This window comes from Botryllus schlosseri, chromosome 11 (genome assembly GCF_051294905.1).
Source record: "Botryllus schlosseri isolate E-star chromosome 11, Bs_hap1, whole genome shotgun sequence".
NCBI lineage: Eukaryota > Metazoa > Chordata > Ascidiacea > Stolidobranchia > Styelidae > Botryllus > Botryllus schlosseri.
Window position 1 is genome coordinate 12,115,228 of NC_137246.1, and position 19,079 is coordinate 12,134,306.

Below are 19,079 nucleotides of genomic sequence, written 5' to 3' on the forward strand. Positions count from 1 at the left end.
AATAAATTGCAGCTCCATTACGGTGGCGTTCTGAAGGAAATGGCTGCGGCCAAAAATTTTTGTTCGTTTTTACCTTCAATTTGAGACCACATCATTTTTAGAGCGCAGTGCCCCTTTAATATACTATCCATCTCTGCCTACTTCACGATGCAACAGTGATCTATCTTGATATTTTGGGTGTTTATTTTTGACGCTCCTCACATCCCAGCCCTTTTCATTCTCTTATTTGCATGTGTCCTTCACCGGGTCTGTCTCTGGGCCGAGCGAGAGTGAGTGAGAACAGAGACAGAGGGGAGAAGTTGACGGTATATGAGACAGTTTAATATATTTGTGTACTGTACGTATGTAGTATAGTATGTGTATGTAGTATGTAGGCTATACGACTGTACCTACTACTGGTGACTGTAAGAACTGGTGTCAATAGCAGTCGCGAATTACCATAAATAACTGTACATATACATTGTACATTCTCTTGTCCACGTGGTGTAACACACATGTGCATGTGCAGTAGGGCTGTTCAAAAATAACTTTTTTTCCTGAATCTTGCTGGTTACTTGATTAAATCGTTAGGTTGCCTTAAAAAACGACGCACACCAAATTTGAATTCATTCCGACAAATATTCGTGGTTTACGTAGAGTTTGAAAATTTCGGATTTGCCCAAAAACGCAAAAATAAAATTTTCTCAAATTTTTTTGCCAACCCCATGAAATTGTTGGGCTGTCTTCAAAAACTATGCAAAACAAATTTGACTCAATTCCAAGCCGTAGAAGCGGAGTTATTCCAGTTTTTCGGTGATAATTCTTGGATTATCCACCAATCAAGGATAATCCCAGAATTATCGAATAAAAACTGAAATAACTCCGCTTCTACGGCTTGGAATTGAGTCAAATTTGTTTTGCATAGTTTTTGAAGACAGCCCAACAATTTCATGGGGTTGGCAGAAAAATTTGAAAAAAAAAATTTTTTGCGTTTTTGGGCAAATCCAAAATTTTCAAACTCTACGTAACCCGCGAATATTTGTCGGAATGAATTCAAATTTGGTATGCGTCGTTTTTTAAGGCAACCTAACGATTTAATCAAGTAACCAGCAAGATTCAGGAAAAAAAGTTATTTTTGAACAGCGCTAATGTGCAGCTTATGTTTTACATTTATTTTACCTTTCGCATAAGCAGTTATATTCAGCAGTAATATTATGGTACAAAAACGGTTCGAACGTAGCATTATTAATCAGCACTTCCAATTAGCGTCGGTCGCTACACTTATAAATCGTTCTGTTATTTTTTGCTCTATATCAATCATAATCATAGGAGGTCTCTCAATTAGACCACCCACGTCTTTAGTTAGTGACTTTGTAAATAGCATATAAATTCAAAATGCCAAATGATAGGTAGAAAACTAATGAAGGGGTAAACTCAAATTTCAAAGATTCTTGGTCGACCTATTGCTAAGTGGTCAATGTAGAACAATAACAGGCGACTAGGAAGAGAGAATAATCGGTTTACTATATTTTGGCCTGCTCCCCCTTGAAGCAAAACATTACATGGCTCGTAGCACAAAACTGCATGCTGTATAGCATCGACTTAACATTATCATATCCGCGGATCCAATGCCTATCATAGACGAAAATTGTGAAAATGCCTCTTATTCCCATGACTGAAACTGATCAACGGAAACCAAATGACTTGCTTTTCGAGGATATCTGCTTGCTTACATTGGCTGCGTAAGAATCGTGTTCCTGTCAAGGAAGATGGTAGGTATATAGCCTGCAGTTTAGGCTCCACTAATTTCCGTCTGGATTTCACTCAATATAAGGATATCACTGTTTGCATTGTTTAGCTAGGTTCGCTCAAGCACAAATAGGTTCTTCAAAGAGCGCGAACACGTATGTATGAGAAATTTGGTAATGAAATGGGGAAGGAGGGTATGCTTGGTCAATTGTCATGGTCATAAATGTCGAATTACAGTCTTCGCGCACGAGTTAATTGTCAACAATGGCCATTCTAATAACAACAAGCCAAGACTACAGATTACTAACCTACGTAGGTCAGTTATCTATACCAGTGGTTCTCAACCTTTTTCGCCTCGCGGACCGGTAAAATTTCAAAAAGTGTCTGGCGGACCGGTGAAATGTCAAAATTGAAATGAAGCAAAAATGTAAAGTATGCAGCCGTTTTTTGCAATTATATTATGCTAGACAGTGACATTTGGAGGGTTTTGATCGTATTTAATTATATTCATGATGACATCCATGTGATTTTATGGTAGTGAGTCTACCGGGTCGAGGTAAAATTGCCTTGTCCAGATAAACGTGCTACCGCCGAGGGTCTTTTACAGTCTTTCGCGCCGAAGGCCGTGGGTATAAACGGCCACGCCAACTCGGAGTCGAACCAAGCACCTTGTCGAGCTACCTTGCTCATTGCCCACTGCCACCAGAGGCATGCTACTCTGGCAATTACGAATACAATGCGTGCCGCAAGAATCCACATTACAGCAGCTATACCGGCCATTCTCAAATCCGGGCCGAAAAAGCACTTCGTCAGCACACCCCAAAAACTTTGGTCTTGGGGCCCTCACAGGGCGATAAGCCAAACTTCCGGGGGCTTCGCCCGAAGACCCTACACCTGGTGGATGTTTTCACCTATACTTCAGTGACGTGCGGTCCAATGAGGCAGGTGAGGCGGTGCCTCACCTTTTGTCAGGGCGAATAAGTGAAAATTATGAAAACCCTCCATGAGTCAATGAATACTGATATTTTACATCGATGTTCATAAATAACTAAATTTGAACATTTTTTCACACAACCTCATCGATTTGCATAATTATTACTCAAAAATACAGCGCGAAAGGAGAGTTGCGGCGCAAATGAGGCACGGGCGACAATGCAATTCATCATAAATAGCTCGGAATTCATAACAATTGGTATCAATCAAATGCTATCGTCACACTGATTCCGAAAATGCAGATATTACCAGTGTCAGACCACCGGAACTCCCTCAAAATTGCCAATGAAGGTGACATTCGGCTTTATTTCAAACAATGCCATCGCAGAGAAACAATGGCCAGGTGAGGCACAAACGAATTTGCCTCATGCACTATTCGCCAACAATTGAACAATCGCAGCACACTGAAACGCGCTATCGATTTCGGATTACAACAATCTTGTTGGAATTATATAGTAGCGACGGCCAATGCGTAATGCGGAGCAAATTCATTCCCTTACTTATGTAGCTGTTATTTATTTTCCGTTAAATTATGGTATGTGATAGCTACTTGCATAGGCTGCATTGTCGTTGCTTTATGCTTCGAATAATTTATACCGGTACTTGAAGAGATAGTAATTATTATCCGTCTAAACTTGCCCATTTAGCATAATAGCGACCAGTCCTACATGTATTGTATATAATGTGGAATTGCAACGGCTATCAGTGTGCAAAATAAATGCTCTCTATACCCGCTGCTGTTGTTATTACCATTTTGGATCTCTTCATCAGGTAGGCTACTTTACGTGCGTGTGTGTGTGTGGAGGGGAGGGGTGTGGGTTCCGTGCCTCACCCGCCATGAACCTCACCGCACGTCACTGCTGTACTTGTGATCACATCCATTCTACTCAGCGTAAGCAGATAGTATACGTACCTTATCGCGACAATAGCGAAAATTTTCGATCATTCACGACTGAAGTGGTCTTCTCGCGGTCGAATTTTTGCCCCGAATTTCGGAGCCCCATATGTTAACCTGAACGTCATTATGTGTGGATATGTCGTGGTGCGGTAATGCCTATATAAATCATGCGTATTTCTCGGAGAAGGGCACCTAATAAGCAAGACATTTAGAAACACTGAATCGTGCAAAGCCCGAAAAGAAATTGAAAAATACTGGGAAAAGTTTCAAATAAAACGTTATGATTTATGTTCATTTGCGAAATAATTTTGAGCCCATTTCAAGCTCGGTCCCTCTTCAATTGGGCGGTTTGGGATGCCCAAGTTACGGCCCTGCACAAAATTAATGAATCAAAAACCAATGATCAAACTGCGCTGTTTAGCGATGAGTGAGCTCGTATCTGTTCTGTATTTGTCGCTCGCATGTCGTCAAATGAAACGTCTTGAACTTCAAGTCAAATCGAACATGTTTCCAGCCATAATGTTACCTCACGAAGTTTTGAATCAGATTAAAATAATAGGTTTTAATTATTTTATCAAAGGACAAGCCTTCAACATTGTATCTTAAAATTCAAGTATAAAATTGTAATATACCTCGCGGACCGGCAGGAATGTCGTCGCGGACCGGTACCGGTCCGCGGACCGGCGGTTGAGAACCACTGATCTATACCAAGACTCGGCAAATTCACTTAGATTTGGTGTGACGATCGAATAAGCTCGGTAATACTGGATGTAAAATTGTATATCTTGATGTGTAGGCACACGTACAGGTGCAATTGCACAAATGACCGCTGTTGTATAGTCGGTCACATATTATATACTCGTCTCACAAGAACTTATAATGAGAATTGAAATTGTAATTGTAATCAATGTAACCTCATTATCCGTCACATCGTGAATGTTGCCCCGTTACAGCGATGATAAGACCCTTAGTGGTTCCGGGGTTACCCGAGGGGCTCCACGAGCCAATCTCAGGGGTTTCGTTGGAGATCTAGACACACATTCAACACATATATATCATTCGTGATGACACGACATTTTAGGCTGAAGGCAATTAGGCGCGATTAGTAGTTGAATTGTGACTAATGGTGGCACGCCGTGTGCTGCAGTGGCATTAGAAATAGAAACACCGGCTTACTGAAATGTAAATTCGATATCCGTTATTATTAGCTCATTTGCAATTAAGCAATTGGTATCACGCTGTTGCGTTTCAACTGAACAATGCGATGGCACTTTCTCAGGCAACGCCTCGCATTTCTGAACTGGCATCTGAAACAGACTTGGACAACCAGATAATTCTAGTTGTCTAATTTCACTAAATTAGAGCGAAATGCCAGTAATCTAATTCTAATCTAATTTGTGAAATGTTTCAATGCTCTAATTCTAATTCTAATCTAATTTGTGAAATGGTCCTATGCCCTAATTCTAATTCCAATCTAATTTGTTGTTTTCCGGAAAATGCCTCGTAGTCCGCAGCATTTTGCAGCGAGTTAACAAGACTATCCCTCTCGCGGAGGGAAATCCAGTGCCAAGCCGCCATCGCATTACTTATAACAGTACACCGTACGTATGATCATAGTACTAATTGTGACGAATAATAACCATGCGTTTGTACAACGTCGAAGCCGTTTCTGCTTATTTTGAAAAAACAACAATAATTTGAAACTGAAATCAATTTCAGCATTTCAAATTGCTTTACTTCTCGTTCTTTCAAAATCACAAATCAGATCACCGGTCGCGTGTGGCCCACGTCTTGGTGAACCCTGGTGAGTGCCAAACGAGCCAAGCTTGCTGTACAGACCATTCTCATGCGCACGGGAACGCACTGTGATTTGATATGAATTGAACTTGATTTTTGTTGTATTTATTTCTCATTCACAATTTCATTCAGTGTCCAAGTTTTTACGAATTCCGTAATTCTAATTCTAATCTAATTTGAAAAAGCTGTGTAGCTCTAATTCTAATTCTAATCTAATTTGGAAAAAAAACTGTGTAGCGCTAATTCTAATTCTAATCTAGTTTGGAAAAGCTGAAAATTTTCTAGTTGTCCAAGTCTGAATTCTGAAATGGAACAGCAAAAATCACCCTTATTGGCAACAAATATTCATTGTACCGTTTTTCTTTTGCGTGGAAATAATATTTTTTGCTTTGTTTGGTTTTGATGCATAGTTCGTTTTGTGAATCAGTAATGTTTTAGATGTGTGATGTGGTAGTCATTTGTTTTGTGACTCCGACGAAATTTGGGGTTCCCCGAGGGTTAAAGATTACCGTAAGGGCCCCCAGGTTATTAAAGGTAAAGAAACACTGCCATGAGCAATTTTATTGGAAATGGAAATTTACACCAGCTTGCTCGCCGAGAATATAAAATTACCATGGAAAAGACGATGAGTACAGTTTTGCAATGATCAGACAGTGAGATATTTGCTACCCGTGGATTAAGATTGTTTTAGTCGGTCACCTGTGACCACGGTTGAATTACAGACGTGAATGATGGCTGCAGTCGTCTTGAAAATAATGAAGAATTTCCAAAGGGTATATACTAAGCCGTGTAGCCAAAGGGTGCTGTAGCTAAAGAGACTGTGACGGTTCCACTAAGTAGCAATGTTTCGGCGTCTCGCTATGTCATTACGAAACTATGGAGTCCACCCTACCCTTCTAGCCCCAATTTTTATCCTGGCAACGTCTATCGGTATACCTTTTCGCTCAAGTTATTTCACAACATTCGGACAATGAACTGCTTGAAGTTCAAGCAGTTGGTAGCTTACGCATGTCTCGTTAACGTCAATGATACAACTAAATAGTCTATTAACCTAGTATGATTCTGGGAGCATTTGTAATAATTAAGCAGTGCGTTGATGTGAAAGATATATCAATTCCCGCAGAAATCTTTACGACGTTAGTATGATGCGGCAGAATATTGAGTTCAAGCACACCGCGTGTCTTTAAATGTATAGTGAAATTCACCAGTTACAGAAGTTACGTTCCCATAATATCTACTCAGCTATATATTGAGGTCCGCAAAAACTGCTAGCTTCAATAGCAGTTTCTCACCATGCTTCTTGGATCATAAATGATTTTATCAATTGATTCGATTATTTTTGTTAAAGATTACTCGGCGGCGCCATTCATCGAAAATACCAATATGATACTTATTTTCCTCAAGTCCAATAAGAATCGCGCGAGTTTGGTCGCGTCGCCATTTTAGCGTCGGATTGGACTACGACAGGCGGTCAGTATTTTAGCTCCGCAACCGTACGTGATAAGAAAGGCGGTAATCCTTCCCATTTGACGACGAATAATCCGGATTTCCGGTGAAAACTACTGCAGCCAGATACTTTCTTTTATGTTTTAGTGACATTATATTTGCGTATATAAACACCGGGTTAATCCGCATTATGGCGGTCCACATTAGTGACAGAGGTGTTCTCGATTATATGGTTGAAATTCGACATCATATTTCCCACACCGTTGAAGGGGCAGTCAGCTTGTCGATGATTAAACTAAAACCCGGTTGAGATTTAGCCTCTAATCCACATGGATTCAGTAATTTATCCCAAGTAAATACGGATTTGTTGTTAGTTATCGTTATAATTTACTTACTGTTCATGTCGCAATATTGTGACCACACACAAGCGATGGTTTATAGTGTTTCTATGTTTATGCGAGAGAGATGTCACTTTAAGTATTGTTTGCTTATTATCCGTTTCGCTAATTTTCGCATTCTGGGAGGTAATAGGATTTGCGGCAGTGTGGGGGGCCAAGTGACCGGTACTCAGGTGAAAAGCTTGTTATTTACATATAATATAGATTCAAATCCCGCATTTTGACATTGGGATTCTGTAACACCACGAATGAGTATGAGTAATCTATGTGTCTGGAAAAATGGATTCGTTCTTTTGTCGAGAACTATATACATCTCACTTCATCTCATATACGCACTCAATTTCACCTATATTCCACCAATGATAATATCGTTCTCAGCATTCGCTACAATACTAAGTTACAAGGATATATAACTTCAAACGCTATGCCGCAGACCACCTGTACTTTTTCGCGACTTACTGACGTTTTACGCTTTCCATACACTGAACAACGAGTAATCCAATCGGCAAGATCATCGAGTATATGTCACCGATGTGTGCAAAAACGCTTGTAATGCTCTAAATCTGTAAACTTACTTAGCGATAACTGATTCTTTACATTTCCGTGTCGCTTTTAGCTTTAGTCAGCAGAGACAAGACAATGATTTTACCTTTCATCAAAGTGACGCGCTGGCTGGTTGAAGCAAATCGGATCATCTTAATTTTGCTATACTACAGTATTCGATATAGCTGTAACTCGTCGACAGTGTAGGTGTACACGTAAAGAAAATGTCAGTGGTCCTTCTTAAACAATGTAGAAGTCGCCCAATGTTCATAATTTATACTTAGTTTATTTAACCTGGGTTCCATGGGTGGGTGCAAAATACATAGTGTGTTTATACGTTCACATTCTTGCCAGGTTATAGCTTGGCTCATCGGTGAACATTTTCTTTTCAGCATACCTCGGCCTAGGTGTTGAAGTGCATGCAGCTATTATACGTGATTGCGTAATGCGTAAGATACGGCTCTGGACAAAAACCTACATGCCGGCGTGAATGAGACATGAGAAAAAGTTATATACGATTTTATTTCTATTGTTACCGTACATTAGACAAAGTCCAAAAACTTATTGATTTCGCATTCACGAATCAATGGGTTTTTCTGTGGAATATTAATATGGAAAACATACATAAAACATTAGCTGAAAGCAGTAAATGCAAATATAAGGAAAGCCAGTGGTGTTTAGGAATTAAGGTCGAGGAGTTTAACGACTTGAGATCCATTAAAACTATTAAACATATTTTTCAAGCACTTTTGCTAGAATTCACGAAGCAAATTGCTTTGCATGCCCGAACATTTTGATAGCAGTTCACGAATGTTGATGTCACACAAGTATACATACAATTATATCCATTGTGCGATTGATGTAAATTAATTTAGAAATCGAATAAATGTCCATTGCTCACTGACATAAGTGGATATTTTTCACGGTCGTTGCGTAATTGACTGTCGGAATATACTGCGAATGATTGCTGCAGATATGCTGCATGTATACCGTATACTGTATTCATGACAATAGATATGCAACATCGGATGCACTGTAATCAGGCGTCAAAATCAACCGAGAAGATATTTCCTTTGGTAAAGTAGCCTGTGATACAAAAAAGTCTGGTCTCTGTATGGCTACTACGCGAGTTAGCGGCCATAATTAGAATTCGTTAGGCCTATTAAGCCGTCAATTATGTTCAACAAATCACTGTGTACTGTACACAATAAGTTACTATAGTGGTTGCCCGACTTCTGTTAAAGAAAAAATAGTTGTTATAATTCACTGGAGCCTTTTAATGCGTTACGATGCTAGCATTTCTCAAAAATCAATTTGCCATGGCGCATGAACAACGCATCATTTCGGAGCTTAGTTTATTTATAATTATCACTAAGGTAGTGACAAATCGTACGCCTGTAGCAGGAACAGAGCAAACGTGTCTTGTTAGTGGTTACAACGCAACGCAATCTGTAATTAAATTGATTCAGTAATTTAAGTATATGTGAGCATCGATGTAAAACAGCACAACTTGGCATAAGCCTCTGTTATCGATTAGTCTTTGTCATTAAGCTTATCTTCTCCTACTATGATTGATGTTGGTTTAGAACTCGGCCTAAAGATTAGAAGTGCTACATCGACAGGGTCGTAACACAAATTTGATACATGTCAGGTGATCATTAAGAGCGACCACTTAATAATGAGTGTTCATTTTTGTTATGTACAGCTGCAGGCTAAACATGAAAGCAGAGTTAGAACTGATTACAGACATTCGAGAACGACAAGTTACAGTATGAGAAGTTTTTTGTGTTGACATTTCGGGGTAATAGTTATAAATGAAAGAACTGTGTTATTGGGAATTGAAGTCATGATTATGAAGCGGCTATTTCTAATTTTATTTGATTAGTTGACTTATGCAAAATCGATTTGCAGTCTATTATGTACCAATACCGTATATATTTAGTCCCGTTGCCGGCTGTATTCCGATTTCAGCAAATAGCGAACATATTTGATTTGTAGTGCTTTTTCAGCGAACCCTTTTGCGTAACAGACTATATTTGTTTGATGTTGATACCATCGAAGAAATGCGCGTACTATTTAATTTTATATTACATTAGTTATATTTTGCTTCCTGGTCTTACATCGGGCTTTACGGGTTATAGGGTAAATGGAAAGGTCAACAATTTTATTTGCTTCCATTGCGGAAATGCAGACTGTATTAGGTACATAGACCCTGTACAATGTAAATAGACAGAGACACTGCGAAGAATAAGCTGGCAAATTTTGCGAAAGATCAAAATGGCGGACGACTCCCAGAAACGTAAAAGTGGGTACAATGATGGTATGTAACCCTGAGGTATCTGTAGTCTATAACCTCTTAAGTTGTGTTGCGTAGTTTTTTTGTTTCCTAGTAGATTGTGGAGGTTGTTTGCTGCATTAGAAATTTCGCATCACTGCCGTATTTGAATAATATATTGCAAGTTCAAATACCAAAGTCGCGATGGGTTTCCGACTCCCGCCAAACCCAAGTCTCGCAATCCTGTATCGCACGGGCTAGCACCTTCGTTTATTGGTGGCGACCCCATTTGTTATATTAGAATCTCTCGCGAGACCACAGTCTGGTTCAAGATCAATGCATTTTAAAGAATTTATTTGCAACCATGTTGATGCCTATACTCTTCGTATTGCTGGCTTGCAAGCCCATTCGAATTGCGTGGATGGGCATTGGAAAAGGCAATGGGCTATTGTCACCAAGGACTTATATTCTATTTCATGTGATGTGTTGAAAGACCACTATCGCAGATATTGGCTGTGCTGATAAAACACAGAACCGCAAGATACGCTATAACATTGTGTACACAGATGGCACTGTGAAACAAAACGCTAATCAGCTGAAAACGTCCGACTTCACTGCCGTATTGAGAGATATCCATCACTGGAAGAATGAAACGGAGAAGCGGCCACCGTACTCGTACATTGCACTCATCGCTATGTCGATATTCAATCAAAAGGATAATAAGGAAACGTTAAATGGGATATACAAGTGAGTGTGCTAAAATCCTATCACTTTTTCCTAATATCTGTCTGTTTGCGGTGCTTCATCGTCACCAGAGAGATCTTCACTATTACGACATATTGTGTGTAGCATATCCATCTGTAAGCGTCATCAATAGGCGAGCGATTGCGCAATTAGTAGTTTGTCGCTGTCAATTATCCTAATCGACTAAGTAGCTTGAACATATTTCGACACCATAACGTTACACGATAGCATCAAAACGAACCGTCAGCTCCCGAGAGTATTAATTATAAAGACAAGGCAGCGATCTACAGGTAGATTGCGGACTGCGGAGCCTTTGCGAAAATCTTTCGGCAGACCGTTGGCAATACCAGTCATAAGTCATATGGGTCGAAACGGGCGATATTGACACGAAATCAAGTATAGATTAGGGCCTAAGTCAGGGGTGGCCAACCTTTTTGGCCAAAGGGCCACATTCAATTGACGAACCAGCGCGCGGGCCACTAGCCGCGCTAAGCGCGAAAATTTTTCGAAGTTTATAGGTCAATAATATTGTTACTTGAGTATATTGCGGGTCTGCTGCATATCGCTGCACTAAGTTCGCTAGAATTTGACTATTCGGCGCCTGGACATATTGATATAGAAAGCTTCGGCCAACATGCGTCAATCAATTTGTGCCTTTAGGTTTCATCGTCGACGGTCTTTCTGCGAGCGCAAACGTAAGATCGCTTGTTGGACGACACTTTCTCTCGTAATTGCGAATAGTTACTCTCGATCTGATACATTATGCGTTCTTTTATTTCCAGGGGGGTGTAACAATATATTAAAAGCAAGAAATCGAGTGATAACATATTGCGTGAAGCGGGAAGAAAAAGTTTACTTCAGATAAATCTACCGCAGAATTTTCTACTTTATTTAGATGTACGTAGATGCGACTGGCCCATGGATCTGCCAATGCGTAAGAACGGATATTGTAGTCGTCACATCCCAAGTGATGCGACCAGACTATTCAAATTTTTGGTTAGTCTTGCAAGTTCACAATCTGGGCTATCCAATTTTGATGATATCACTAATTTCGAAAATTACCTGGCGGGCCACGGGTTGGCCGGCCCTGGCCTAAGTTTAACTCAATCTAACGCCGTAACGTAAAATAATTAGTTACGGGCTGCGTGATGACTTTTATTTCTCATTTTAGTCTACAGATGTGGAAGTGTGGTATAATTAAATTGACCTCTTTCGATTTTTTTCAATTCAAATTCTGACATCTGCATCCGAAAGGTATCCGCCAATTAGTAAGCACCCCTGCTATATTGGTTATTTCAGTCAATGTGGTCAAAGTAGTCAACAAAGTTACTCCAGTAGAAGCAGTGCTTTTCCGAGCGGCTCTAATCTACTTCAAGTAGAAGTATAATTCACAGGATTCGAATACAACGGAAGTAAGTATGCAGTTTCGGAAAAGTCGAAAATACTCTTTTTAAACCTGGGAACTGCTGTATCCTGACGGAGTTAGGTACATACTGCTATATCACAGCAGGTAAACATTTTAATCAGAATAAGAATTCGATCGCGTCAGGTGACGCAAAGAGCTTTCTTGCAATAGAATATGTCGGGCCGCGAGACCCTACTATAGGGGTGCCGTGAAGACAGAGACAGTTGAAACAATTTTCATCGTTCTCCTCTCTTGCGTATTGGAAATGCAACCACATAACACATCAAATCTGCCTGGTGGGCCAATACACGACCACGTTCATCGATAAAGTCCTCTCTCTCGCGTATAAAGTGTTGGGTTTTGTTTTACTTGTGTAATACAGCCTCGAAATGTCACAATCGCCACCTGACTTCAATGAAATTCACATGCATGTTGTGAATGCATGCAGTATCTTACAAAATTAAGATTAACTCTAACCCTTTGTTACCTTTCCACAGTTCTTACTTTGAAAAACACTCAATTCGTTCAGGGTTAAGGCTCTGTTTGTATTTGAACCTGGGGGCCAGGAGTGGAAACCTTTTTTGGGTATAGTGAATTGTATCACATTTTATGTGAGCAGCAATATTGTTTATTTCGAAATTATGTACCAACGAGCCCGCCGCACACCAGTGATGATATACTTCACAAGCGGAGAGATCCTTCCTAGGGATGACGAAATGATCTTTTCCTTCCGTATACGAGATCTGCTCAAACCGAACAACGTGAACTGACCATGCTGCTATTTAAAATTCGAATTTCAACTAATATCACTACCGTATAGTCACTATGTATTCATATTGAAATAAACTCGAATATGTTCGGCAGACACTCGTCCGGGGTAATTGTCAGCAACTAGTAGAGAATTTGAAATAACATTGTATATCGTCAATCGTATCACCAAATATGACGTCACCGGCATGAAATTGCAACTAATTCATCGAAGTGAAGAGATCGCTTGAGCTCGATGTACTATTATACGACGGTACATGAACTCATCCTTCTACTGGCACAAACTAGATTGGTTGTATTTTGATAAAAATCGACATCAAGGCAGTGAAGGCACACAAATAAAAGTGTGAACGGTCGGCCTCTCTCAAGTGTCAGCCCAAAATAATTAGGGTTATTTCAATATGAATATATTATTCGATTGTATGTTGAAGTTCTGTACCTCCAATCACATTGGTGTTGAGATAATACTTCTACTTGACAAACTGTAAATAGCGAAAAGTAGTTCGAAAAACGGAATTGGTATAAGTACTTCGTTTCTGACCACCTCTGATTTCAGTGGGAAGGCGCCCACATACTTTGATATGGTCGCCGCAAAGACATGCGAACTAATCATATTCCCCAATTGTGAGTCAATGTATATGATCAAGGTAAAAAATTGTCTCTTCTCTCAGTTCTAATTTGTTAGATTTTCTTGGTTGAACCCCAAAGATTCTCAGGGGAGTCGGTTTGATAAAATACCACATTCTCCTGATCCGGATAGCTCAGATCTGCAATATCTTTACATAATTTAATAAATTCAATACCTCACTGCAATGAATATCGATGTGCTTATTACTCATCTGCAGCAACTAAACCACAAACCAACTAAAATCGCAATTGATATCAAATGAACAATGTGATCGTTTTCTACATTTGATATCACGTAAACCAGTGGTTCTTGACCTTGTCTCCAGCGACCCCAAGGGGGTGATTTGGATTTTGAAGGGACCGAAATGGGAGGAGCTGGGCTCAGGGGGCGGTATGGGGGGTACCGAAGAAAAATGTCCTCGCAGTAGATGGTGTAGTAAGGACATATGAACATATAGTGGAACAATGGTTCTATATCCCTGAGCTCTCATTGCAAACTAACACTCGAAAAAATCTGTCAAATCACTCCGTTTTTCGTTGCGCTCATCGCGAAATATCCACCGACGATGTTCCCGTGGACAGTGGTTTATTTTAATTCATGAAAAATGAATTTAGCGTACTTTTGGATTGCCAATTCTCCGTTAAAATACTCCCGTCACATTATCTACTCCAAGATCTTTCGACACCTTCCTATCTGTTCATTGTATCGCAGTTTTGTGATCTTTTGAAATGATTATTATTAATAAACGGATACTTATACTGATAGCTCGGGCTATTTTCAACGAAATGTCTTGAACTAGGTATTGTATCCTGCAGCGCACTGTGTGTCGAAATCGAAAAGCTACTGTACTGTATAACTTTTGAGAGTGATGCCTTTTGTACAATAAATATGTTTTGAAGCTTTTTGGCCAAACTGATTACCTCAATATACTTGTATTTGAGAGCTACGAAATTAAATCGTCGTAATATTTCTTCATCGCATCGTAAATGATGATACTACGTACTGTTGTTACCCCCATTTATGCTAAAGTTAAGAGCTTGGTGCAGTACTAAATTTAATGTGAGCCAATCTATACCATATTCTCAGTTGATTTAGTATAGTCACACAAAGCAATAGAACAAAACCCAATACTATATTAACCTCCCCGTATTGCCAATCGCAGAGGAGAATTCGGGATGTGTATGTCGATCTCGAACCAAAAGCTATGAGACCCTAGAGAGGCCTTACCCGATGGTTGTTATAACAACCTGGATTTGATCACGATAAAAGCACATACAATTATACCGTTAATTAGTCGAGTGATCTAATTGGGAAGTCCCAACCCAAAACCGGACTTTGACCAATTATTTTCACTACAGTACTTAAAATAGGGGGCGCCAGACCCAGGCAATTTTTGAAAGGAGGCGCTGGAGAAAAAAAAAGAACCACTGACGTAAACGAACAATTTGCCGATCTCTCTGCAGAACAACGACGGGCATGACATTAGGACGTTGCCATGTTTACATTAGCGAATCTCGGGAGACGCTAAAAAGAGCATTTGAATAAAATCCTCCTGTGCCCTACGTGGCCTTTTTTCATATATTTAGAAAGGCATATTTATCCATCCTGATTCAATCCATTCGTTCTGGGTTATAACGGTCGATCTGAATTTCTACTTTTAGGCTGTGATCGTAGCTTCCCACGGTGTAGTTTGTATAAAATCAGCCGGTATTTGTGCGGTAACAATAATCCAGTCGAGGCACTGCAATCAAATTGACATCGCGAGATGCGCGTTGATATCAAAGCTTGTCTTCATAAAATGACATAAATCAACACGCAAATTGTTCCCATTAAAAGATTTCAGTTTTGCATTTTCAGCAATTTGAAATAACAGCTTTGTAACACCATTTCAACTGACGTCAATCTTCAATTTACAAAACTTTGATTTCATAAGGACGACTCGAGTTGTTGACAAGTTTTTAACGGGAGCTGTCAAAAAACAATAATTTGGGAAGGGAACCGCTGGTATATTTAGTATGATATCACATTTTCTAGGAGCCTATGCAATATCCATGGTATCGTAATCATGGATACCATCCATTTAGTGATGAATGGCGTGGATAAGTGAGGAATCTGCGTGCGAAGCATTTCACATGTCGATTTAGGATACGATTGGAATAGTTCATTATGTGCTCTGAAGGCTGGTTAGAACTCTTGTGTTTCACTTTACAGCTACATATCAGAACATCTTCCGTATTATCGCAAGAACAAAAAAGCATGGCAGAACAGTATTCGTCATAACTTATCTCTGAATTCATGTTTCGTTAAAGTTCCCAGGACAAGTGGTGATCCTCCAGGAAAAGGTAAATTTGAATTCAGATACGACGGGCATCTGCCTCTTCAAATTGGCCAATGATTTTCTCTTTCAAAATTTATCAATAGCTTTATATTTCTCAAGGTACGAATATCAGACTTCCGAGTTCGCATAATCCAAATTGACTTGTATATTTTACAAATCCCATGGTTATAAGCAATGTTCCCTCTAAATTTTGACTAGTCTACGCGCACTCACCAACTCACTGCGCGGTGCCTTGGAAATCAGTGCGTAACGACTAATATTTAAAAAAAACATCTCTTCAGATTTTTTGTGCGCAGAGACCGTGTTAGCACTGAGCAATTGCGCGCGAGGGAACATTGGTTATAACTATAGAAAATATTAAGGCATAAGTTTGGTCTTTCAAGACAAATTATGAAAACTATACTTGGAATATAGTAAACTCTAAGCTTAGATTAATGATGTACAATGCGGATGGTGCGAGCCACTGAAAAATTATGCATGGTTCGTGTGAACGCGAACCTTTATGAAAGGTTCTACGTGACCGCGTACGTGAACACGAACCTATGCTATGCTGGCAAGTCATGTGACGTCATATTGCTTATTCCAGCGCTGGATTTCCTCTGTCAACTGCAACAATGAAATACTATAATAATTCCATAAAATCAGTATTTTCCGTCGCTTTAATAACAATTTCGACGAGGACTTGCGAGGGAATATAAGCTTACGCCTTACGGTAGACGCTAGACCGGATAATATATTCTTAAGGAGATGGGCAGACTATTTCTACATTGATACTGATCAGAGTGAAAAACCGTATTCTATACTTGCGACAGGTAATAACCCAAAAACACGTTATACAGTAGCCAACACCCGAATGGGACTGATTTGAATTTTTATGATACGATAAACATATCCAATCACGATAGATCCCATACGCCTGCTAGATTTTTTACATTAGACAACGATGCATTCTTTACAGCAATTTCGTTGATGTCAATAATTCATTGGTTAATTAATCCCAATTCGCGATCAGCCTACATGCATTGTTTATTTCGTCCTTGCAATTGTGTGGTGGCGGGCAAAGCTCACAGCAGAGAGGCACTATTAGTCACAAACGTAAAGCTGAATATTTCGACCAAACTTTTCTAACAACGCGAATAGTTTTTGAAATTGGCAAGGTACATGCTCGTTTAGTGGTGAATTTCTTTTCATGTTGCCAGCGCCATGCGGAAAGTGGTCCGAAGCTGAAATGCAGTGAATCTCAACCAAAGTTGTTATATTGACGTGAAAAGGTTAACAGTGCAGAACCTACCAATGTTTTTTGAGCAGGCGAACCTCCGAATTTCTGAAGACACACCGAACGCGAACGTGAACCTCATGTCCACCGCATCCTTATGTACAATATAACAGCAAGTGATAATGGCCGACTTGGAGGTTCTACCAAAACTAAAAAGTCATTCTTATTCGTAGCCCAAGCAATCATACGTGTCTGAAACTGTATGAGTCACATTTATGCGGGCGGCATTCAATAATATGTCTGTATATTTAGGTCATTACTGGACTTTTGCCGAAGGGTCGCAAAATGTTTTCTCATTCTTCAACAAATCTGACGATCGATACCTGGAATCGAGGATAGTCCAAAACAAAACGCAGTCGAAAAGTCCACAGGATGGGTTAAACTCGTGTAAAAGCGACATGTCTCCGCACGCAAGCGATAACAACCAGGCGTCGTCAGCAACACCGGACAATGGCTACGAATCTTTGACATCGGAGTCCGATAGCTCGCCAGCCAACACTACACCAGAATCTTCAGCAGAAAACATAAGTGCAGACGGAGAGAGAAAGGCAAACTGTAGGTCTACGGGGACTAAAAAGCGACCCAGCGACTTCTCCATTGACTTTATACTGGGCAACAAGAAAAGTAGGGTATCGAAAGACAGCTGTACTACTGTGCGTAGACTGATCTCAGAAAGTGACCAGGAACGCGAGAATATGCCTACATTTTCACAACGACAGCTCTGTGATGAAATTCCGATAATGCAACCAGAAAATCCATTGTATCATCACACTGCTGTAAGAACGGGCCATGATATGAAGATTACTTCTCAACGACATAAGACGTGTTTCAATGATTTTCTGCTGCATCATATTCCGATGACACTGGAATGTGATACGAGGCGATGTCTTCGACCCACTCTTACTACTAGAAATCGGGAATCTCCAACTGCTCGTACTGGATTGGCATTCGGCGACCCAACGCATATTACTGGTTCTTGCGATTATGCGATAAAGCCAAAGCGATACAGTTATCCCAACTTGCTAAATCGCTTTAATAATTTCGGAACTATGCCCATACAACAACTTGATCGAAATTTGGCCATACCTGGACTGCCCTTTTCAAATTCGTTTAGTCAATACTCCAACGCAGGACTGTCCCTTCCTGCCAGACTGTATTCCAATCACTGTATACCTATATATTTGCCTTTTCAGTGCTAGCTCCAAGCTTCCCAGTATATTTGCGACACCACCCAAGTATCGTGTGGAAATAGCAGCCGTTCTATTTCTGTTATGTTTGAGTATGGGTATTGGATATATCATATATGATAAATAAAGGTCTCAACGTACTGATTACTGATCTATAGGGCAAGAAATCACTCTTATTCCTATTCTGGAGCAATATTTATTTCGCTTTTGTATCGGTACTATAGTACACAGTGTTACATGCAATCTTGACCACTACCATGGAGAGTAGCATGTAAGCCCACGGGCTAGGTATGTGCGCTGGGTTTTAGGTTTAACGGATGTCCTCTCTGAGCATTGACGGTCTTCACAAAACACGTGAAAACGAATGACACAGTCTATAAACATGTGACAGTCAAGGCCAGGGGTGGGCATGGGCAATTAGTTTCCTCCGCGGGCCGAATGAGTAGTAATAATACGATGGCGGGCCGAGTAAAAAAATTCTAGCTATATTGTCCAGCTAGTTTTAATTTCATTTCTAAATTACATTGTTAATAAATGCTGCTCAGTGAATGTGTTGATGTTAGGTAATGAGAAAGTGACGGTTAATTAAAAAAATATATAGCCTATATGCCGCCATGATTCGAAACCATATGTAACTAGGGTTACCATATTTCGG

General features: G+C 39.9%; 1 protein-coding gene across 1 annotated transcript; it reads left to right on the forward strand.

The window, feature by feature from the left end:
- The first annotated feature begins 9,077 nt into the window (after positions 1-9,077).
- On the forward strand, positions 9,078-18,667 carry LOC145450130 (uncharacterized). Its single transcript, XM_080328621.1, has 4 exons — positions 9,078-10,123; positions 10,645-10,825; positions 15,835-15,965; positions 17,490-18,667. The coding sequence occupies exons 1-4, from the start codon at positions 10,081-10,083 to the stop codon at positions 18,434-18,436; spliced, it is 1,302 nt and encodes a 433-aa protein (XP_080184747.1). The 5' UTR covers positions 9,078-10,080; the 3' UTR covers positions 18,437-18,667.
- The last annotated feature ends 412 nt before the right edge of the window (positions 18,668-19,079 follow it).

Coding starts and splice junctions, on each gene's coding strand:
- LOC145450130 (XM_080328621.1), top strand. CDS start 10,081: ATGGCGGACGACTCCCAGAAACGTAAAAGTGGGTACAATGATG. Junction 10,826..15,834: donor ACGTTAAATGGGATATACAA/GTGAGTGTGCTA, acceptor TTCACTTTACAG/CTACATATCAGAACATCTTC. Junction 15,966..17,489: donor TGGTGATCCTCCAGGAAAAG/GTAAATTTGAAT, acceptor CTGTATATTTAG/GTCATTACTGGACTTTTGCC.